The sequence below is a fragment of the Geospiza fortis genome, unplaced genomic scaffold (genome assembly GCF_000277835.1).
Source record: "Geospiza fortis unplaced genomic scaffold, GeoFor_1.0 scaffold183, whole genome shotgun sequence".
Taxonomy (NCBI): Eukaryota; Metazoa; Chordata; class Aves; order Passeriformes; family Thraupidae; genus Geospiza; species Geospiza fortis.
The window spans coordinates 1,165,136-1,187,828 of NW_005054447.1; the positions used below are offsets into that span (position 1 = coordinate 1,165,136).

The window sequence follows — 22,693 nt, forward strand, 5'->3', positions numbered from 1 at the left end:
CCTGTGTGGATGGAAGCGCCCTCGGGGGTGTGCACTGACAGGTACAATTTGGGGCAGCCTGGTTTCTTCAAACTGGAAACTTTCCTGGAATAAATGAAAAGAGAAAAGCAGGGTGTGGGGCTGGTTGGAGGTGTTTCCGTGTCAGCGCTCTGTCTGTGCCCATCTGGTGGCGTCGTGACGGGCGAGCTCCCTGCTCCTGCTCCTGTGCCTGTTGGGGCTGAGCAGCAGCATCCCCGCACCCAGCTCTGTCCCAGGCTGCAGCTGAGTCACAAGCGCCTCAGCTGCTGCCACTGGCGCTTCCCACGCTGGAAATGGTCCCCAGAATCCCAATAACGGGAATTTCAGTGGCGGGGAGGGAGCTCAGAGCCTTTCAGACGGGCGTGTAAATCAACGACAGCCCAGATCACTCACCGTGATGGCAGAGCTGCAGCCTGCCCCCGGCCCCTGCCCCTTGCAGGCCTCCTGTGGGCTGCAGAGCTTGTGTTTCCTGGGTGCTGAAGGTCACTTTGTTCCTCTGAGGCTGACTCTGGTGTTGTCTTGGGGCAGGGCCTGGAACATCAGTGTGCCTGCCTGTGTCCTTCACCAGCCACTTCAGGGTAAGGAGCTTGGAGCTGAGAAACACAGCAGAATGCTCCTGGCCGGTTTCATAAATCCATCAAAGTTGTCTTTCAGTCTTGGTCTCATTCTCTGGGAAACGGCAACATGCACCGAAGGATTCTTTGCTAGTCTTGACTCTGGTTTTGACCTAATGCAGCAAAGGAACAAGGACGAGAGCAGAAAAATGGGATGGAAAGTGGAAAAGAAGGTGTCTTGTTTGCACGTGGTACTTGGCAGGCTCCCCTTGGTGACAGATCTCACCCCTGTCCCTGCAGCTCTCCCAGCTCTCCCAGGCACAGCTGAGCACATGGCAGAGCATTTTGCTGAGTCTGCGACTTAATGAGGGGCCATGTTGGGAATAGAGTTGTGCTCCCAGACTGGAGTTCATGGTGGAGTGTACCTTTAATATGAAGTGACACTTGTCAAAACAAATGAGCGAGATTTTTATTGCATGTTCACTCGCTTGTAAAATTCGCTAGTCTGCAGTGGCTCTTAATCACCGCCGCGAATTAGCCAGGTCCTCCTGCAGTTCAATTACTGGTGTGTCATGTTTAAATTCTCCCTTGATGAACTGATGGTGAGATTATACGCACGGTTTCATAATAGGTAACGGGCAAAATACAAACACAGGAGGGGAGCACAGATGGTGCAAAGTGCTCGATCTGCATCAGGGTGAGAGGTGGTGGCTGCTGGAGGGGGACGCGGGGGCAGCCCTGGGTCACCACAGCCATTGTGCCTGGGATGAGGGCAGGGATCTGGCCTGGAGCAGGGCGTGGGAGCATAAAATTTGGTGGGTGGTTGGTCGATGATTTGTCATCATGGTTTGTATTTTTGTTTGGTTTTTGGGGGGGAGGCCAGTTCTGGGGTTTGTTCTGTGTTTGTTTGGGGGGGGTTGTAGAGTGATGATGATGTTTGATTGTTGTTTTTGATAGTAGGAAATATAGAGGAAGGTTAATTGAAAGTGTATTGATGACAAGTGATTTGGATAATGTAGGGATATATGGTTTAATTATTTGACAAAAAAAAAGTCAAGATAAAAAAAATAGATGCGTAAAATGGAATTTAAATACTAGTTCCTAGTAAAAGGTAAAATAAAAATGGCATGTTGATGTGACAGAAGGGGCAGGCACTGCTGGCCTTGCCATGGCCACCATTCCTTCAGGTGCCTCTGTGTTCCAGCAGCATCATCACCAGCGTTGGGCTCTTGCTGCTGCTGGCCCATGCTGTGCCATGCTGGTTTTTGGCAGTGCCCACAGCCAGTTTTGTATAAAATCAGGGGGGCAGGGACTGGCCACAGGTGCAGATTTGGGAGGCTGCTCTCTCCCTCTGCCGTTGCTCACGGCTCTCCCATCCCCGAAGCTGCTCCCGCGCCGTTGCACGGAGCTCTGCTCGTGCTAATTGTTCCAGCGCTGGCTGAGGCACAGTGTTTAAACAGAGTGGCAGGTGGAGCAATAGATAGCATTAAACTGCAGTTAAACTGCAGCTCGCTGGAGATGCACTCCCACAGGCTGTCTGGGACATGTGCTGCCTTCCCCTGGCTCCGCACAGCTCGGGGAGCTGCGGGCTCACCCCTCTGCCCACAGCCGCCGGGCCTCCCTTGTCCTGACCTCTTGCTCAAAATGAAATTCTTAATTACCAGGGAGCCGATGACTGAGTCATGCTGCGCGTTGTCAAGGAGACAAATAAAGCCCGTTGAACTCGCAGAGGTTGTGCTGGAGAGACTGGCACTATTCCTCCTCGTTCTAGAAGCACTCCGAGGCAGTGCAGGCTTCCAGATGTTATGTACAGCTGCTACCTTTACACTATAGATTTCAAAATTACGTACAAAAAAGCAAACTCATTGCCTCGCCTCTTATCTGTGCTCTGGAAATTCTCTGCTTACCTTGGTAATGTGGTTTTCTAAGGAGCCACCTTGGTAATGACCAGAGGAGATGAGATGAGATGCAAGCAGTTGTAATTGGAGAGGAAATAACATTTAAGAAGTGGGAAATTGAAGATGCTTTCCTGATGCCGAGCAGGTCTAACTGATCTCCGTGAAGTTGCCATAGAAAATTGAAATTAGGGTGTTAAGTCCAGGGCTCTAAACTTCACACCGAGCTGTTAGAGCAAGGTGAATCTGGGGATGGAGTGGGTGTTGCCACATCTCTGAGCAAAGGATGATCTGAAAGCCTGGCCCCTCTGCTGCAGTTTGATTACCCAGGAGATGTCCCCCTGTGCCCGTGCTCCACTCGGGGCTTGGAAGGATCCAGATGCACGCATCCGTCAGCCTGGCTGCTGAAATTAGAGGTAACAAATTACTGATAATTAGGGCTGTTTTTTGTTTTACCATTGCAAAAAGTGAATTTATAAAAGCCAATTTATTTTTATCTCTGGCCTCGGGAACTCCAAAGCAGTTGTACTTATTCTTAATTGCTTGTTTTATGGGTGAAAATGAAGCTGGGATGTAAACGACGGCACGGGGGGGCTGGGATGGAGCTGCTGCCACGCTCAAACCACGAGGAGGAAACCGGCACTGAGGATTGCCCAATACTCCACAAATTCCAGTTTTTATTAAGTTCAACAATGCAACCATTTCCAACCATCCCAGAACTAAATATAGTAATGAAATTTTATTTGAAGTCAGGAACATTATCGAGATATGACTTGATGTGTGTAAGATACTGCACATCACCGGAGTGCTACAGATTGTGTTAAATGGGCCTGAAATAATCTTCAGGAAAGAAAATCGTTTTCTATTCTCCTTGACACAAAGTGTTTGTCACAGATACGCGTTCTTATCCACGTCTTGTTAGTGAAATCATTATACTTTTCATTACAACTTTTATGCAAATATGCTGGTTTTCCTTGATTAGGTTTACATGAATAAGCTGTAATTGTAGGCTGAGGTGATATTAATGCTCAACAATTAAATATGTAATTACTGTGTGTAATTGTGGTGTGAGGGATGGGTGGCAGCCCGGGCTCCCTGCTGGCACAGGGTCTGGGGTCTGGGCTGGGGTCCTGCCCACGGGGCTGCTGCAACGTGTCCAGTATCCAAAATACGTGGAGAAAGGGAGCATGAAACCACGGGAATGTGCTTGCAGCACCCTGCTGCTGCCCAGGATAAAGGGTTGGACAGTTCTCACTTGTCTCACTTGCCTTCCTCCTTTTGCCCACCTCAACACGTGCAGCCTTTGAAGTGTGATATTTAAGGGAACTTTTTTCCCAGGCAGCTGCTTGTGTCTGCTGTAATTCCTGTTAATCTCTGTGTGCACAGGGCTCGCTGGAGCAGCGGGTGGTTTCCCTCTCTGTGGCACTCTGCTGTGTTTGCAGGTGGTGCTGCAGAGGAAATACAAAAAAAACAAAACCAAACCAAAAAGGAAAACTCAAAGGGAGAAATACTGACCTATGGGGTACCTGCCAGAATTGTCCTTTTGGCAAGCAGTGAAATGTGCCTCTCATGGAGAGAGCCTCCTGATGCTGGGGACACCCAAGTGCCCCCTGTGAGCCTCCCACAGGCTCTGTTGGTGATTTGGGGCATCCCACAGGCTCTGCTGGTGTTTTGGGGCATCCCACAGGCTCTGCTGGTGTTTTGGGGCATCCCACAGGCTCTGCTGGTGTTTTGGGGCATCCCACAGGCTCTGCTGGTGTTTTGGGGCATCCCACAGGCTCTGCTGGTGTTTTGGGGCATCCCACAGGCTCTGCTGGTGTTTTGGGGCATCCCACAGGCTCTGTTGGTGATTTGGGGTCCCCGTGCTGGGAGCAGGTTTCAGTGTCAGCAGCCACAGGGCTCTGCTCCTGGAGGTGACCGTGGGCCCTGAAAAGATGTCTTGGCAAAGGCAACTATTAAAATGTCTTTGCTATTTTTTTTTCTTTTTGCAATCAAGAGTTCCCACAACTCTAATTCCTTTATTTTTGGTTTTGAGTGGATTTTTCTGCTGTTTTTTTCTGATAAGGCAGCGAGGCTCCTCTGGTGGCCCCTTTTTGGGGGGTGCAGCCCCCCTTCCCTGTGCTGTGCTGGGACCCAGCACACCAGAGCACAACTCACTATCTGCAGCCTGAAGAATGAGTTATTGTGCCGCCAAGAATTGTTTGAAGAATTAAAATTGACCCATTTCCTTCAGGCACGGGCAAGTTAATACTCGGGAGTGTTAACATCGTAGGAGTGATTTGAGAAGTATTATTTGTCAAATCCCTGTGCTCATATGTATGTAGGTATAAATAAAAAGGCCTCAAAGGTTGTTTCAGCATTTATTAACCTCTCCTCCTCTTCAGGGGCTTTACTTGGCCAAGGCTTTATTTGGTTGTGTGTTTTTTATCTGAATTTGTGGAACTGGAGGAGCAGCTGCCAACACCTCCCTGGACTGAAACTTGTCTTTGTCCAGGGTTTTATATCCACTACATTTGTGCTAATTTTGTTTTCCTGGCTTTTTCTAGGTAAGTGAACGCGTTCAGAGGTGGGATTTGAAGGCTGGTGTTTGGCACGGGACAGGTTCGGGCTCGGACAGCGGCTCAGGCAGGTGTCAGCCAGCAGAAGCTTCATTAGTAAGTCTAGAAATGTAAAAAAAATGTAAAAAAATGCTTCAACTTGCTTCAGCTTTTGGAGATTTTCTGGGATTCTCGTGTTTGGACGAGGAAAGGAGGACTCAGAACTCTTCCTCTCACAACACAGTAGGGAAAACCCAAACAGCCCTTCCTGCCTTGTGCTTTCTGTTTCTGATTTTCTCCTATATTTAGGAGTGTAACTCTTCAAGGAGTAATTTTTAAGTGCAGCTGGATTCCTGGGCTTGGGAGTGTTCTCCAGCCTCGTGTTGAAAGGGAGCGTGAGGAGGTAGGAGGCAGCAGGGGTGGTTTGTTGTTTTTTTAAATAATGCTTAATCTAGAATTAAATTCAGAGGAGTGCCTGGAGAAAATGAGATCTCTCTGATCAGATGCTCAGAGTACTTTTTGTCTTCTCTAATAAGCAAGAAAAGCTAGTAGAGGGAATTACATGCTGGAAGAGGAATTTTAATAGCAACAGATATGCAAAAAGGGAGGTATCTCAGGTGAATAGGAGGTGCAGGCTGGTGAGCAGGAGATCCTTTCCCAGCTTCAAGAACATGAGTTTTTGTGGTACAGACACAGATGTGGACTTCCCCAGCAAAGCCAGGGGAGAGGAGCAGCTCCCTTTGGTTTCCAGTCGCTGCCTGGTGCGAGGAGACTCTCTCCAGAGTGAGCAGGAGGAAGCAGCACCCCCAGGGCTCCCAGGCTGTCCCTGCAGGGTCTGTGGCAGTGGCTCCGTTTGTCCCCTTCAATCACCCTGCTCCTTTGGCTGAGGGAAGGCATTTGCCCTTGGGGAGTGTCCTGTGGACCCTTCCCTGCCTGCAGCTCCCTGTTTGTGTGCTGCATTTACCAGCGTGCCGCCGCCCCCGGGCAGCTGAGTGCAGAGGGGGAGATCCTCCTTTTCCTGAGCGTGGGCACGCTGCAGGAAAACAGAACCATCTCATTGTGGGCACAGATGCTCCCAGTGTCTTTTTGCCTGTGAATCTGGTTAAATGACACAGGATTCTGCTGCAGGTGCCATTCAAGGTCGGTTATTCGGCAGTGCTGTAACTAATTCCAATTAAAGCAGAAAGCTTTTCCCATTTTTTAAAAAAAGAAAGACTTAAAAGCTTTAATGTGCTGCAGTGAGCTGCAGCTCGTGGCCTGGACATGCAGGAGATGTTCCTTGCTCCAGCAGTGCCCTCGTGAGCTGGGGAGCCCCAGGCTGCATCTCAGCATTCCAGAGGAGAGGGGCTTTGAGCAGAATGCAGACCTGTGGAGAGGTCTGTGCAGGGGGAGAAGGGGCAAACAGGAGCTGGAGCAGGATAAATTACATTCCCAGGCAGGACCCACTCAGCCCAAGAGCCGTGAGTGCCGTGGGAATGCCATTGTGGAGCAGCAGCACCCGTGCTTGTGTTCAAACACGGAGATAAACGCATCCATCTGAATTCAGCATTTTGGGGCTTTTTCATGGAATTGCTAATTATTGAACATAACTGCTTATTCATAATTTCTCTTCTCCTGCCTGATAGCCCTAATCCCGTATTTGTGCTGCTGTCATTCCCATGGCAACAGACTGGTGTCTGAGGCAGAAGATGATTAAATACCGAGCAGCACATTAAAATAATGGGCAGGTTCTGGCTTAGAGACTTTCGCATGGGGGCAAACTTCAAAAAAGAGAACACTTTCACAAAAAGCAATTTACTTTGCCAGTAATGTTCTCTATTCCCCCAGCTCTCAGTGGAGAGAGCTGTTTGAGGAGCAGCCCATCTCCTGCTCCTCCCGCTTTGCGGAGAAATCCTCAGCTTATGTTTATGTCATCAGTCTGTTGCCATGGAAACTCTGTCACAAATGTATCGTGACCTCACAACGGGATGGCAAAGGAGGAGAATGTGGGCTGGAAGATGACATTAGGAATGATCAGCAGCAGGGAAAAAACAGCCCCGGGCCTCGGGAGATGCAGCAGAATAAAACACAGAGAAGGAGCCGGGGTTGGGGTGCATTTGCCTGATCACACTGCAGGCTCCCATCCCATCCCATCCCATCCCATCCCATCCCATCCCATCCCATCCCATCCCATCCCATCCCATCCCACCCTGACCCTGGTGTGCAGCAGCTCTGCTCCTGAGCCATTTGAAGCTCCAACTTTGCTGTTTCCGCCCTGTGTCAGATGGGGACAAGGGAACAGCAGGGCCCTGGGTTTGCTGCAGCACTGCTGCTCTGTGGAAGGTGTGTTTGCGGGGGTCTGGAGTGACAGGTGTCAAGGTGATGCTTTTTGATGCCTTCCAGAAATCAGACTTTCCCTAATGAAAGCTGCAGCTAAAAAGTGAAAGGGGATTAAGCAAGGATTAATAAAGGGAAGGTAGACAAGAGATTTGATTATCTGTCACAGAGATACTGGCTGGGTGGCGTGTCGTGGCAGTGAGGTGGAACAGAAGATTCTGCACACCTGGGGTATCGATCAGAGGGTGCTGCAATTGATGGCGCTTTTTGCTCATTTGTGCTGACCCCAGAGCGATGCAATTCACTTCCCAGAGCAGAGGATTTCCCCTGGAGGGGCTGCTGCTCCTTCCTGCCCCGCAGCAGGTGAGGGCTGTGTGCTGTGCGGTGGGAGCTGCCAGGGCAGCTTGGTGCCAGGTCCAGCAGCCCTGGAGCTCGGGGCAGGTGCTGCTGAGACACTGCCTCTGGCTCAGCCCCTCCTGAACATCAAACCAGGATGATAAAAACAGAGAGGCTGCTACACAGAGCTGCTGCTGCTCCAATATTATCTCCCTGTGCAGGTGCTCCAGGCAGTGGAGCCGCATCCAGGAGTGCCACTCTCTGCATATTTCATGTATTTTTAATAAAATCCTGTAGAGCACTAATAAGATCTTTGTGCGGCTTGAGCTTCAGTGAGAGCCAGTGGCCGTGGCAGTGCTCTGGGGGATGTGTGGGGGGGTGTGTGTCCTGCACAGCTCTGCACACGCTGGGGAAAGGCTGCCTTGGCTCTGGCCTCCCCCTCACCAGGCTCACAGGGCAGGTGGGAAATGGGGGGCAAGAGCCTGATGTGGAGCCAGCCAGCCCCACAAGGGCAGGGTGCACTGGCCTGCCTTGGAAAAGCCTCTGGAGGGGATTTCTTGTGGTGTGCTGGGACAGAGTCAGAGGAACGGCATCTCCTTGCTGTTTATCCCTTAGGTTTCCTGCAGGGAATAAGACGAGGGCTGGACTGGTTTGTAGAGCGTGTGCTTCAGCACTTCCTTTCTCTCTTAAGCAATTTCCCTGTCCTCTGGCTTCTTAAGAGCTTAAGGATCATTTTCCTCTTGCAGCTGGCAATAGGAGAGGAGATGAGTACAGATCTCTGCGACCCATAAACCATAAAGTCCTGCCTGCCACTGAAACCTCCGCGGCTTTATTTGCCTTGTCGTGGCTTCTCACATGCGTCAGGGTTTAACAAACACGAGTTTTCCCTCTGGAGACAGGCTTAAAAAGAGGCTGCAAGGAGCAGCATTGTTCTCAGAGCATCTTTCCTCTGCCTTGAGAAGTGTGTGACTTCAAAAAGGAGCAGCAGCAGCTCAGCTCAGGCTCTTTGCTCCTCCTGGGCTCATTCGCAGCCCGAGTTTGTTTTTGGCTGCAGCCTGCAGTGCCCCAGGGACAGCTCTGTGCAAGGAGAGTGCCCTGGCACCTCCTGCCCACTGCTGGCACCCTGGCTGCTGCTCTGGGAAGGTGTTCTGGTGGCAGGGGCGTGCAGGCTCACCAGACCTGGGCAGGGGAAGGAGCGAGCTGGCAGCACAGCATCCTGTGGAAGTAGGGCATCCATCCATCCCGGGCTGTTGTGTAACAGCAGCCTCCCCTCCCCAGCCAGCCCTCTGCCTCCTGGGGAATTCATGGCCGAGTTCACTGCGAGGCTATATTTGGCTGAAATATTGAAAAATGCATTTGCTGTCAATGGGTTCCTTTAATATAAAAGGAAGAAGATTTATGGGAAGAGGAGCGCTGGCATCACAAGTGCCCTTTGTCTTTAGTTCTTCACTCAGTTCCATCTTACCCTGGACCTGTTTGAGCCAGCTGTGTTGTTGGGGAAGGGGAGGATGTGGAGCCAGAAGGTAATTTGGATTTCCACCTCCGGGAGATCCTGAGGACACAGGGCAGCGCTTACACAAAGCTCACTTACACTCTCACAGTGTAAAACTCACTCTCACTTACAGAAAACTTGGAGGGTTGTTCCTTTTAGTGCTGTGCCCATTTTTAGCCTTGAGCTTTTTCAGTTGAAGGTGGAGGGGTAAAACCAGGGAGGTGTGACCTGGGGAGCAGCAATTCTTAGCTTTAACTCGACTCTTTTCCTGCTTGTGCCCAAATGTGTGACGGTGCTTTAAAAAGGGATGGAATCCAAAGTCAGTGGAGTTAACAGCTCCCACCTGGGGATAGAAGGTGTTGTTAGCAGTCGGGGCAGCTCTGCAGAGTGTGGGTGTGTGCGAGCTGTGGTGACAAACAGTTGCTGGAGCCGAGGTACAGAACGGTGTGCGATGAACAGGCTGGGCAGGGCCAGCAGAGCTGTGCCCCAGCCATGGGCTGAACACAAACAATCCCCACATTATCCCCCTGCTTCCCCTTGCTGCTGAGTGCCTTTGCCAGCATGATGCTGATCCCTGGGCTCCAGGAAAAGCCAGAGCTGCGAGGAAGGGCAAAATTAATTTGACTTCTAGAGCCAGCGAGTTGTAGGTGAAGATCTTTCTAGAAGGAGATGTTTAGGGAAGCGCTGAGGTTTGCAGCAGGGTATTCAGTGTAAGGTCATTGCTGTGGCTTCCAGGGAGTGTGTGGCAGGAGGCACCAGGGCACACGGGGCTGTGGCACTGCTCCTGGAGAGAAGCTGAGCAATGCCATGGGAAGTGGCCTTGGTTTTGTTCTTTCTGATGGATTCTCTGCACTGTGTGTCTAATTGCGCTCAATTACTCCCGCCCGGTGCAGGTGGGTTCAGGGTTTCCAGGCAGGGATGTACATTGATTTCTTTTGCAGGCCTGGAGACAGAAGTCATTCATAAAGGAGGAGGAACTTTGCTCTGCTGTCAGTGTGGGGGGGTTTGCATTTCTGCTCTGTATTGTTGGCAGCTTTTGCATTGATTCAATTTGAAAACTGAATGAGAAATTAATGTGTTCTGGTGTGGACACATTTCAGCTAAATTATTAAATGAAGTGGTCGACTCTTCTCCCTGCATTAAACCAGGAGAAAAACTATAATTAACCATTTCATTGACTGAGGAGGAGTGGCAAAATTGATGTGAGGCATTGACCTCATAGATTTTTCTTGCCTGTGCTGTGAAAGTGAGGGTGAGCTTTTAGGAATGAGAGTGGTGAGTCAGCTTTGTTCCCAGAAATACAAATGGGTTTGGTTCATTATTGCACCTATTCTGCTTTACCTCTGCTTCCCTGGGAAGGATCTGCTTCTGCCTTACCCTGCCAGGATTCAGGACTCCCATCGCCCTGGGACTGGATGTAATCCCTGTTCTCCCGGTGGTCCTTGCTGGTTTGTGTGGAAGAGAAGAGGCACAGCACAGCCTGTGCTTGGGATGTCTGTCTTACAAAACACCTGTTCCACTTATTTAACATAGCCAGCTTTCCAGGAAAAATCCAGCAAGTCCGGGGCACAGCAACGGTCACTCGGAGCCAGTCCTGGGCTGCTGGCAGGTTCCTGTCTGTGCTGGGCACCATCCAGCAGCCTCCTGCTGCCAGGTGTGCTCAGGGTGACGGGAGATGCTTGCTTGGCACAGCTGCCGCTCCTGCTGCAGCCCTGGGACTGCCCTGTGGGGCTCACGGGTGGGGATGGCTGGGAGGGCTCCCAGCCCTGGCTCAGGGGTGCAGCCCTGCCCTGGGAGCTGCAGGGTGAGAGGTTTGTGGCAGGACCCAGACTTGCACCTCTGTTGTGTTCTCTTGAGCAGATGGCCGGGGCAGCAGGGCAGCAGTGGCCCTGGCTGACCCCTCGTGTCCCCAGGGCTGTAATATCTGGATTCTGGGCACAGGGTGGGGCTGGGATTAAGCAGAGATTACGTAGGAAATCCATGGGAGGGGGAGGGCTGCCGGCTGTTTGCTGCAGGGGACCGTGCTGGGGTGGTTGGAAGAGCAGGGGTGTTCTGTGCAGCACAGAATAATGTGCTTTTCTGAAATCTGGGAACACGGGGCTCTGTAAAGCACTGCACAATGGGAACTGCAGGACTGCATTCCCTCTCTGTGAGTGCTGCCATAATGCAGTACTCCAGGCCCCTTGGAGACAGGAAAACACAGGCATTTCATCCAGAATACCCGAGCTAGTCCTGTAATTCAGGGTTTTATTGGGTACATAGCAGTGCATTTCTCACACCATGGGCACCAGTGATGGACTCTGTTGGTTCCAGTGTAAATATCCCAACTGTGCATCTAAATATGTAAAACACAGAATCCCACAACGGTTCAGGCTGGGCAGGACTTGAAAGCTTATCTCATTGCAAACCCCCTGCCATGGGCAGGGGCATCTTCCCCTGTCCCAGGCTGCGCCAAGCCCCGTCCAGGCTGGCTTTGGACACTTCCAGGGATGGGGCAGCCTGTGCCAGGGCCTCACCACCCTCCCAGTTATAACTGGGTATCTTTAGGAATAGCAGAGTTATTACCTCTGCTGCTTGCATGCTTGAATTTTCATTAGGAACTGCTTGGGACGTGATGGGGCACATGGTGTTTTGGTATGAGGTGTGTGGGAGGGACACTGTGTTTGCCCAGTTTGAGGGGTGAACAAGGGGATGCTTTTTGCCCGTGGTTTGTTTTTGTTCCCTTTCCAGGCAGCCCAGCACACCTCGGTGCTGGGGAGCTGCCAAAGGTCCCTCACTCTAATGAACAGCACTGCCACTTCTGAGGGGCTCCCAAGGGAGCAGAGGGCTCAGTTCTGCAGCCTGGAGCTGGTGAAAGTCTCCTGTGGCACTGGGGGTCTGTTAAGTGTGTTCACATATCTCTGTCTTACATGTGGCAGCTCCTTGAACCTTATCCATTTTTAATGGTACTCTACAGTAATAAGAATATATGATCACTCACTGGGCAGAGGAGGCTGAAATCCCAGCAAATGCAGGTTTTCTGTGAGGTTCTGAGAGCAATATAGCAGGAGGCATTTAAGGCGTGCTGGTGGAAGAAGGTGAGCTATCCATCAACTGCACAATCTTGGATTTGAGTCTTCTATTTAGATTAAACACGTTAAGAAAGATGGATGGTAAACGTATTTCAGCAGCATTGTCCCCAAACCAGAGAGGAATATAAAGAGTCTGGGAGAAGGATTCAATTACACTGGCAAATAGCTGGGTAGGAAGGGAGCTCGTGGGGCAGTGGGATGTGGATTTATGGAGTTCTGTGATAAAAACACCACTTTCATTAAACCCTCCCGTTCACATCACACCTGGACTGCGTGCAGACCCACCCGGAGCTGCTTTAGGGGTGTCCTTGTGCACTGCTGGTGTGTGTGTGATAGTTCATGTGCTTTAGGGGTGTCCCTGTGCACTGCTGGTGTGTGTGTGATAGTTCATGTGCTTTAGGGGTGTCCCTGTGCACTGCTGGTGTGTGTGTGTGATAGTTCATGTGCTTTAGGGGTGTCCTTGTGCACTGCTGGTGTGTGTGTGATAGTTCATGTGCTTTAGGGGTGTCCCTGTGCACTGCTGGTGTGTGTGTGATAGTTCATGTGCATCCCAATCCTTCCAGCTCCCTTTGGGCTGCCTGTGTTATTGCTGGGAAACCCTTCTGTGCCTTTGGGTGATTGGCACCTGGGAGCTGATGCTGGCATTCCCCGCCTTGGGTACATGGAACTGGGAGAGGGAGAAGCCTGACCCAGCCCTTGGCAATGCCATTGCATGATTAATTGGTGCCCAAGACAAACAGGAGCAGTGAATGAGGTTCAGAGGAGCAGGAGGGGGATTGCCGTTGTAAACCCCTTTTCCTGCAGCCTTCCTTGAGGTGTGCAATTACCTGGTGCTTGCAGGCCAAGGTGTTTTCTTATCTTGAGCAGAAACTTTGTTCTTTTCCCCCCAGCCTGCTGCTTGGCAATTAAGGAGCTGTGTGATGCCTGTGCTTTGATCTTTACCTGCTTCTGCAGCCCCTGGTGTTGCTGTGGTTGGTTCAGAAAGGGAATGTTGGTCGCTGCTGTGACCAGTGGCTCTCGTGGCATTTTGCTGGCAGTGTTTCAGTGGTGCTGTGTACTCACTGTGCTCCTTCTGTGGAAAACAGGCCCCAAATCCTGCTGGGGTGGAACAACGCAGGCAAGAGTTAACGTGTTTGTGTTCTCCTCATGAAAATAGGGGATTTTTCTTCCCAAATTCTTTGTTCAGCTGATTTGCCCTTGCTAGGGCTGGTGTGAGGATCCAGGCGGCTGCCCAGGACTCAATGCTGGGTGAGATCAGGGCTGAGTTACGATGCAGGGGATGGGTGAGCAGCCAGAGTGGCTGTGATTCACCCCAGGGCTTAGCAGGACATGGTTCTGTGCTCGAGCCCTCCCTGCAGTACAAACACCTCATATCAGCTCATGGCCTGTAGGACAAGAGGCCCCAGTGGATTGTGAAACCCGTGAGCTCATTCTGCTTCCTCTGGGGCTTTTTCACTTGGCTGTTTAACACAGAGCAGCACAGAAGCTGAAAAGCCCCAACCCACGCACGCGTTCGCCTGGGATTTTCCCCTCCTGGAGTTTGCCTGGATGCACTGTGGCCTCTGGATGCACTGTGTAGGATGACTTGTCTGTGCCTTGCTCTCTTTCTGAGTTTTAGGCAGGGCTTGTGCAGGTGTTTTCCTCATGGAGGTGCTGGTTTGTGTTTAATTTCCTTATCACTCCGAGTGCCCAGCAGAGCTGCCTGTGTTTGTGTTCCCAGCCTCCTTCCCTGATCTGGGCTCACGGGGCTTTCCCAGGTGGCACCAGCAGGACAGCCTCTCTCGAGTGATTATTTTAATTCAGCTCTGTGTCCCACAGCCTGGGGCAGAGCTGGAGCCATTCAGAGAAGGTGACTTGGATGATTTTGTAGCCACAGGAACTACCAGAGGTCTTCCTGCATTTTTTGTTGTGTCTGTGGCCTGCCAACCATTCAGATTTTTTTTCTTCTTTCGGGTTTGGTGGCCAGCCAACATTTAGGAGTTTTTTTCACTTCATTGCTCAAGTCTTTTCATTTCACACCGTTGCCCCTGTGGTTTGGGAGTGTTTGAGTGTGTGCCACACTTGTGCTGTGAGCCAGGTCCCAAACCTTCCCTCCAGCTCCTGGAGGTGGTGCAGAAAGTTGTGTAGGTCAGCTTGGAATCATCATGCTTGCAAGGAAAAAAATTAAAACTGACTTCAAAGGACAACTCTGACACGGTCAATTAATAATTAAAACAGTTTTTTAATGAGCTATGCAATTACCTGTGTGTCCCTGGAGATGATAGTTTATGGTATTATTGCTCAGTGCCCTTTCTTTAGTCATGGCAGATGACATCTGTAATTTAAAGCAGGCGAGACATTAAAGTGACAGAACTTTCATTAACCTTGTCTAAAGTTTGTTAATGACAAATGTCTCGTTAAAAAAAAGCTATTGTGAAAACAGGAGTTTGGTGCCAGGAGGAGATGCTGTGGCAGTGGGGCTGTGGGGGTGTCCTGCTGTCCCTGGTGGTGGCAGCAGGACTGAGATGGGATGTTTGCCTCCCTCCCAGCCAGGAATCCCGGAATGGAGCATCTCTGTAAATCTGGGGTGCAGTCACAGGTTGTACTCTCTGGGGGTTTTCACTTGGCTTTTGTGCTCCAGGAGCTGTAAGGAGTTCAGGTTTAACAGCGGGCTGAAAATTGTGGCTCAGAATTTGGTTTCTCAGGTTTAAAACCAAGTGTTCTGGAAGAGCCCTGGAAAAGCAGGGTGGCAGGAGGCCCTGGGCTGTGGGGAGTGACCACTGCTGGTCCCGACCAGGCTGTCACCTCTCTGTCCCCAGCTGGGAGAGGCCACAGCTCCCAGCCCTCACCTCTCCTGGGGATTTGTCCCTGCAGCCGTCAGGAGCTGGAGCAGATCCTTCTGTAAATCCCTTCTCACCAAATATCAGTACATCTGACAGCCTTGACTCTCAGGTGCAAGTTCCGATGGTCCATTGGATGCCCTGAGGAGTTAATTTAGTTTCCACTGGGGTCCCGATTAAAGAAGAAATTAGCTGCTTGAATTGTGAGCCACTTTGTGGGAAGGGGAGAGGCACAGGGAGGTGCCTTGGCAAGGAGATTGCTTTAAAAAGGGTCAGTCAGCGCTGAACACCTCCGTGTGAATGCCAGCCTGCCCAGAAATAGAATTCTTGCATCATTGTGTCAGTGAAGACACTGCAGGGAAAAAACCATTTTGTTTGGCATTTTTGCAGTTTTTAATATGGAACAGGTAGGAAGTGCCTTGTTAAGTTATTGATTACCTTCAGATGAACTTTCAGGAGTTTATAGCAGCACACTGTGCCCTCAGACTTTGTTAAACTGGATTAATTTTTGCTTCTGATCCCGTGAGGCTTCCAAAGCTATTAATACTGAGTGCAGCATTTAGGAGCTGTCCTTGTGGAGGAGCAGCTTCACATCACGAGACCCAGGCTTCATCTGCCTGGGAGAAATGTGGCTTCCTTTCCAAATTAACAATAAGGAATGTAAATGCCTGTGTGAGGGTTACACAGCATTTCATGCCTTTGTTTGTTGTGGCAAATTGGATTTAAAGCACTTGCTCCTGCGAGAGGGTTTTATGTGCCCTGAAGAAAGGATTTGCTATAGTTGCTGGGGCCCTCCCTCCCATCACTGTGTGTACACACAAACACACTCACACGTATATTGTGTTTGGGTGTGTGGACAGAGAAGGCAAATGCAAGATCTGCTTGTTCTAATGTCCCAGTTTTGTCCAAATTTGGGATGTGGGCTGCTCAAGCAGGAGCAGTCCCTAATCTTGGTGTCTCCTGATTTCAGTGTGGAGTCCCTGTTGGTCGCTCATGGGCATCAGACTCATCTCTCATCTCATTTGGGATGGAAACAAGAGATGCTGATGTTAATACTCAAAACCAAGGCAGACTCTTCATTCCATGTCCCCTTCCGTGTCACTGTGACTGCCCAGCAGGAAAGTTTCTGGGATGAGGGGCCCTCACTGTGTGGCTTCTCAGCAGTGTCAGTGTCCTCATGGACTGAGGCAATCCTTTGGTTTCCCACAGAAATTCCACCTGCTCCTGGGCACCGGCACTTCTTGATAAAGACAGGAGAAAACACAGCAGCTCCTGGGGATTACTGTCATGCAGAGAGAAAGGGCAGTGGGGATGCTCTGGGCAGCATCATTGTAAGTGGATTTTCAAGGCAACTCGGGTTATTTACAGCCCTGTCTGCTGTCTGGTGATCCCAGAGATGCTGCTGAAGCCTCTCTGTGCTTCCAGGAGGAAACAGGTCCCTCGTGGCTGCTCTGACACTCCTCCCTGGGCAGGGAGTGACCCTTTGTGGGTATTGCTCAGTTCAGGTGGTAGCAGAGGTGCTGAAAACAGACCAGCTATTATGTCTGTTTACCTAAGTAAGACATAATGTGTATTCCCCAGATGGGTGTATCATGTTGCCAAACTTTTGTCTACAAATTGCTAAAACCAGTTAAGCAAGCACGTTTGCAAATGCACAGGGCTCTGGGGAACGCACTTTTGTGTGAAATAGCCCATTAATTTGAACAAAATGTTTTAAATAGTTTTAGATCCTTCTTTCTAAAAGCTCTGCTGCTCCAGCGTGAGGAGTGGCAGCTAACAGATGTGCCAGCACCCCTTGTTTATCCAGGATAATGCTGATGAGGAGGTGCTGTGTGCCCTGGCAGGATGCAGGGATGCTCACTGGGATGCTCACTGGGATGCTTAGTGGGATGCTCAATCTGGGATGCTCACTGGGATGCTCAATCTGGGATGCTCACTGGGATGCTCACTGGGATGCTCACTAGGATGCTCACTGGGATGCTCACTGGGATGCTCACTGGGCCTCCTTTGATTTGTGGCTGGCTCTGGTGTGCCTCTGTGGCAGATGGTTCAGCTTTGCCAGTCTTGAAGGAGCTAAAATAGGAGCAGGTTTGTGTTTGAAGGCAGCGAAACAACCGGTGCATGGCAAACTTGTGATGGTTGTGGTGCTTCTTGGTGGTTTACAATACAGAAATATCAAATGCTGAACGGTTCAGGACTGAGGGTGCTGGGGGGGAGCAAGGTTAAGCAGCATCTCACACCTTCCACTTCACATCTCATTATTCATTGCTAATAGAAGCGTGGACCATCTGTCTCTGCAGGGAACATTTGGATGTGACAGGCATGGGAGATGTTACAAAACTTCCTCTGCGAGACGTTTATTTCTGGGGTGTTGTGCTGCTGTTGTGCTGTGCCTGTGCAGTGCACGAGGAGCCCTGCTCTGGGATGCTGAGGTGTCACCCTGAGCTCTCCGGGCCACCAGAGCTATGGGTGCTGCTTCCTTGCCTCCTAAATTCTCTTTAGCGGGCAGACAGCCTCCCAGAAACCCTCTGAGTTTTTGCCATGGCTTAGCAGTGGTGCTGAGTGTCCATCCGAGGCCATGGGCTGGGGAGCAGAGTGCCCTGTCAGGGTTATGGGCTGGGGAGCAGGGTCCTGGCAGGGTTATGGGGGGGGGAGCAGGGTCCTGTCAGGGTTATGGGGTGGGGAGCAGGGTCCTGTCAGGGTTGTGGGGTGGGGAGCAGGGTCCTGTCAGGGTTATGGGCTGGGAAGCAGAGTGTCCCATCAGGATTCCAGCAGTGTCCTTGCTGCAGGTCCTGCCCCATCCCATCCCTCATTTTCCATCAGTACCCTGCCATTGGGATGCCTGGATGGGCTGAGCCCAGAGATGGGGCTGCAGGCTGTTTCCCTCTGCCCCACAGCACACACAGCACCCCTGAGAACACTGCTTTCTTCTTTCCCTGCAGTTCTGCTGCAGGGAGACTGAGAATATCAAATATCCATCTCCCCTGGAGGGAAGGAGCTGCTGTGGGATTTTAAAGTTCTTTTATGTTTTCTTTCAGCAGCGCTGAGGAAAAAGATCTTCGTGGTTCCATCAGTTAAATTGATGCTTGTGAAAGACCTAGCAAATACCTTCTTTCCATCTGTTTATTAGGCTTGTGAATTTAAGCAGTAATCAGAAAACCAAACAGAGAGGGTCGTGCTGAGTACGAGGTCCCTCCTGGATAGGTTTCAGTCATCTTGGTGGCCATGGTGCCATGCAGGGCATGTTTCCTCTCTGGAGAAGAAGATCCGATGGAGCACAGTTGTTTTTGGGGTGCTGTGTTATGAACTGCAGTTCTGGCTGTGTCTGCAGTGAGCCCCGGGGCTGCTGCCAGAGCAGGGGCACTCAGTGGGCACCACAGGCTGCTTGTGCCCCTGTGAGACATGACAGGGATCCCTTCAAATGCTGAATAACTGAAGGCCAGGAGTGCAGGGGCCAGGCGTTAAGGCTGGCTGCTTAAGGAAGAGATGATGGATTCCTGCAGAATCCTTTTTTCTCACTTTTTGAAGGCGTTTTAGGGAGAGATTCTTCCTGAGGGGATTGAGGTCATCTCTCTTTCCTGTTTAAGGCCTGGTGAATTGCCTCTTGGACACTTTATCTCGTGAATGACACAGTGTTCAGTCAGGGGGTTCTGCTGACAGCGTGAACACGCGAGCACAGCTCGGTTTGTGAGCATCAGCAGAATCAGAGATGGAAATACCTCCGTGGCGTTGGTGATTTAGTCATGGAATGTAAAGAATTTTCAACAGTAAATGCACCGGCTTTTGAAGTTTCTTTATCCTCTGCAGAGTTTTAACTTAGATGGCAATGGGATATCAGTATTCATTTTATAGAATTTTTTCCGGAAAATATTTTTCTTATTTGTGCCAGCCTGGCGTTGTTTGCATTCAGTTCTTCCGTTATCAATAACTGTAGAAGCAATCCGGGCAGAGTTTGCAGAAATTGCTTTGTCTGTGCTTTGCTCCTCCAGTATTTATTGGCTGACACTCTAATGTGATTATTTCTCTGTGTCCCTGCTAAAGACACAGCTTGGAAAGATGCTACCCCGAGATGCCAAATCTGCACTTTTCTTTGTATGAATTTGTGAGAGAACAACTGTTTATTACAGGCACCTGATTTGAAAATTATTCCTTTGGAAGATGAAGATTAAGCAGTGTTGAATTTATATTTGTCATAGATAGGTCTCAGCTCTGTGGCAGAACAGTAGGAGTGTTGAAATCCTGGAATGATTTCTTGTGGTTGTGCTGACAGGAGATGGTAGGACAGAAAAGTTTTTACAGGACAAGAAAGAAGTTGCTGAACTTGGCATCTGCAATAATCTCAATTGGCAATACATGCCTTGGAGCAGAATATTTGGCCACTGAGCTGGAAAATTGTTATCAGTTGTGGCAAGGCTATTTTTAGGCTGTAACATCTGTGGAACACCATTTCCTCAAACTTTCACTATCTTTTGACAAGTCAGCCAGATGTGACTCACTTGAGCATATTGGGTGGAGAGGAAAAAACAATGTGTTGTGTTTACCAGAAATGCAAACATGACCTTTTCAGGATGAAGGCAGTCTTTATTCTCCCATGGAAGAGGCAATAAGAAAAGATGGATTTTCATCATCAGTATTAAACCTCTTTACAGTGCAGTATTGTGGTCCAATGCTCTCACAGAAATCGTGTTGAGGAGGGTTCTGCCAAAAACCAATTTTCTCTCCTTGTTTTGGAGCACAAAGGGGAGGGAGCCAGTGATGGTGTCCTGATTCTTGCCCCACAAGTCACCTTCTGTCCCAAGGCTTGAGGTTGGCACTGCCTTGAGAAGCTTTTCTCACCTGGCCATGGGTCTGGCCTGTCCCAGAGCATCACCCTGGCAGCTCCATGTGGGAACAGGTCAGGTTCTGTCACCTTGCTTTGCCACCCGTGGCAGTGGGAGCCCGACTGCAGGGCTCGCAAACAGCTCTGCCTTCAAATCCATTGCTACTGCTGTCATCATGAGCAGATTTGTTTGGGTAACTTCCAGAATTTGCCAGGCTGAGTTAACTCACAGCACTGCCCTCACGCCTTGGTGCTGGAGCCCAAAGAAGAGAGCGGCCCTGGCACCAGGGGTGGCACTTTGGGAAGGTTTGGGGTGGGTTTTGTAGCCCAGCAATCACGTTTGTACCGTGCAGGCCACACTGGAATTGCCATGGGAGACTGCAGGAGCCCAGGGGCGCGTTCTCCTGCTCGAGGAGCCCGCAGCAGTCAGGGCATCTCGTCCTCTAACACAGCCAAGGCAATGAGCCCCAAGGAGGTGTCACCTGCCAGGCTCCGGCTGGGGCGTTACAGCAGCAGTCAGACCTTGACATTTGATGTCTCTGAAACAGGTTTTGGCTTAAATTCAGTTGTTTACTACTGCAGTCAGGAGCAGATTTGTTAGACAGGGCTAATTACATGTGCTTGTTCCAAAATCATTTGGAAACTGTAACATTTGTTGCTTTTCAAGCGCTTTAAAATATGCAAATATTTCATGCAATGAAGAGAGCTGATTTTTGCAAGAAGCCACAAATGGTGTTCCAGCCAAATGTGATTTTAGAGGTGGCCCAAAGCAAATCCATTGGGTCCCCTGAAAGGAGTGGGGAGGAGGAGGACGGGGAGGGTTCCTTGGCTGGTGCCAGTGTCTAATCACAGGTGAGAACTGAGCAGGTGGAGAGTTTGTTTGCTCTCTTCGACTGGAATTTGTTAAACAAGTAGTGGGAAGGTGACCAGGAACCATTCCCAGCTCCAGATGAAGGGATGTGCAGGGGGTTTCTCATGGGGGTGTTTCTCATGGTGCTGCTGTGCATCAGCCAAGAGGGGCTGGCTCTGCCTTCAGCAGCACTTACAGGCTCTGACCCCTCAGATCTGAGAATTCCTGGGATCACAGTGTTTTAAATATTGCTGGGTTTCTGACTGAGTGTTTGGCTCGTGCTGCCCAGACATTCTGCTGTGTTGATGGGATCCAAGACTCCCTTCCCCAGAGGGTGGAAGCTCAGCCTGGCCCTCTCTGCTCTTGTCTTGAACAGTTTTACAGAAAACCAGTGGATCTGGGCTTTTCAGTGTTCTGCTGAAGGTCCAACCTCCCCAAAACTAGATGAGATCCTGATTGTGTATCATGGGAGCAGGGATTGGAAAGTGTTTCCTTTAGGTGAGTCCAACCATGCAAAAGCTATTGGAATGTCCAGAGACACCAATTCCTCCCATATTTTAAGTCTGGATAATTTTATAAAAGCCCTCTTATTTTGTTTGTGTCTTTGCTGGAAACCACGTCTATCTGCCAACCCTTTGGAAATGTCATGATGTAATTATTTTAACAGGCAGTCTGTGCTCCTTTATTTGGGGGATATTAACCTTTCTAAACAAAAGAAATGTTAATATACATGGGAGACGCAGCTAATGGGATTTCATTTTTCTTATTAGAACAGACTGGAGTTCTCTTTTTAAATTATTGTAAAAGAATTCAGCAAGTCGAGTAATTGCCTTCAGCTAATCCACGATGGCAAATTTGAATGTGAATATCCAGATCATTCTGTATGGATGGGAAAAAGTAATGTGATTTTCTTGTTTTTTATTTGCTTTGGCTAAACAGTGCTGAAGGATGATATAAATTCATTGAATTCGAAACAAAGAACATGCTAATTATTAATGCGCCGAGTTGTGATGTGTTGCGAACATGCTGTTTAATTTGCAAGGCCTGTGGTGGCCCGCTTATATTTCATTGCATATTGATTCAAAGTGTGTGCTTGTATGTGGTTTGGTGGTTTTCCCTGATAGCCAGGGAATTTCAGCTGGATTTATGGGCTTTTCCTCCTGCTGGGGACACCGTCGTCAGATCAGGGCACGGCCGCGCTGGCTGTGCAGGTCTGGGCACAAATGGATAATTCTTTATAGGTCTTGGTGCAGGTTGACTGGATTAATTCAAAGATTAATTTCTCTGTGTGCAGCCTGTCCTCAAGGCCACCTCCTGCTCACCAAACAGCCCCTGGGCTCGCCATGGCCTTTCTGGGGCAAGCACTGTTGCTTTTACGAGCTGATGCTGCGTTTAAAGCCGTTCCTTCCCCGGCGTGCCTTGCGGTCGGAACGCGTCGGGATAAATATCCCAGACTCTGCAGGATTTATCTTCCAATCTCGATTTTAAAGGGATATTTCCAGGCTCTCTAATCACTGGCTTTATCTGCAGCCAACTGGTGTGGTTTGCAGCGCTCTGGAGCGGCCTCCGCGGGGCTCGGAGGGAGCCGCACGCGGTTCGCGGCTACGGAACGGAATGCGCTGTGACCCCCCGGTGGATAAAGGAGGATGAGTGGAAAGCCGAGCTGATTGCACGTCTGGAAGAATATTTGTGCCTGATTTATGTTCTAATTTTAGTGTTGGGCTTTCTTCACGATAGTGAAATGTCACATTAGCATGGAACTTTCCATCTAATACGCGGAGAACAAACACGGGGGCTGAGGCTGTCGTTTGGGCTTCCCTGAGCGTCAGGATCCGATGGCTTTGCTACAGCAGAGTCTTGGCTAAAGCTGTGCTTCTGTGTGCAGTTTTGTAGGGAATCCTACAAAACTCAGAAGCGCTCAGGGAGATCTGCCTGGGGTAGTTAATCCTGGTGTTAAAATGCCAGGATGCTCGTTAGAGGCTGGAA

General features: G+C 50.0%; 1 protein-coding gene across 6 annotated transcripts in view; it reads left to right on the top strand.

Annotated features, from left to right (window-relative positions):
• Positions 1 to 2,831: 2,831 nt before the first annotated feature.
• The window catches only part of CADM1 (cell adhesion molecule 1), a 101,731-nt gene continuing 81,869 nt past the window's right edge, over positions 2,832 to 22,693 (top strand). For all 6 annotated transcript variants that reach the window (XM_031062378.1, XM_031062379.1, XM_031062381.1 and 3 more), the window contains exon 1: positions 2,832 to 2,883. In XM_031062378.1, the coding sequence (XP_030918238.1) occupies positions 2,847 to 2,883 (37 nt within the window). In that variant the 5' untranslated portion in view covers positions 2,832 to 2,846. The remainder of the gene's footprint in view (positions 2,884 to 22,693) is intronic.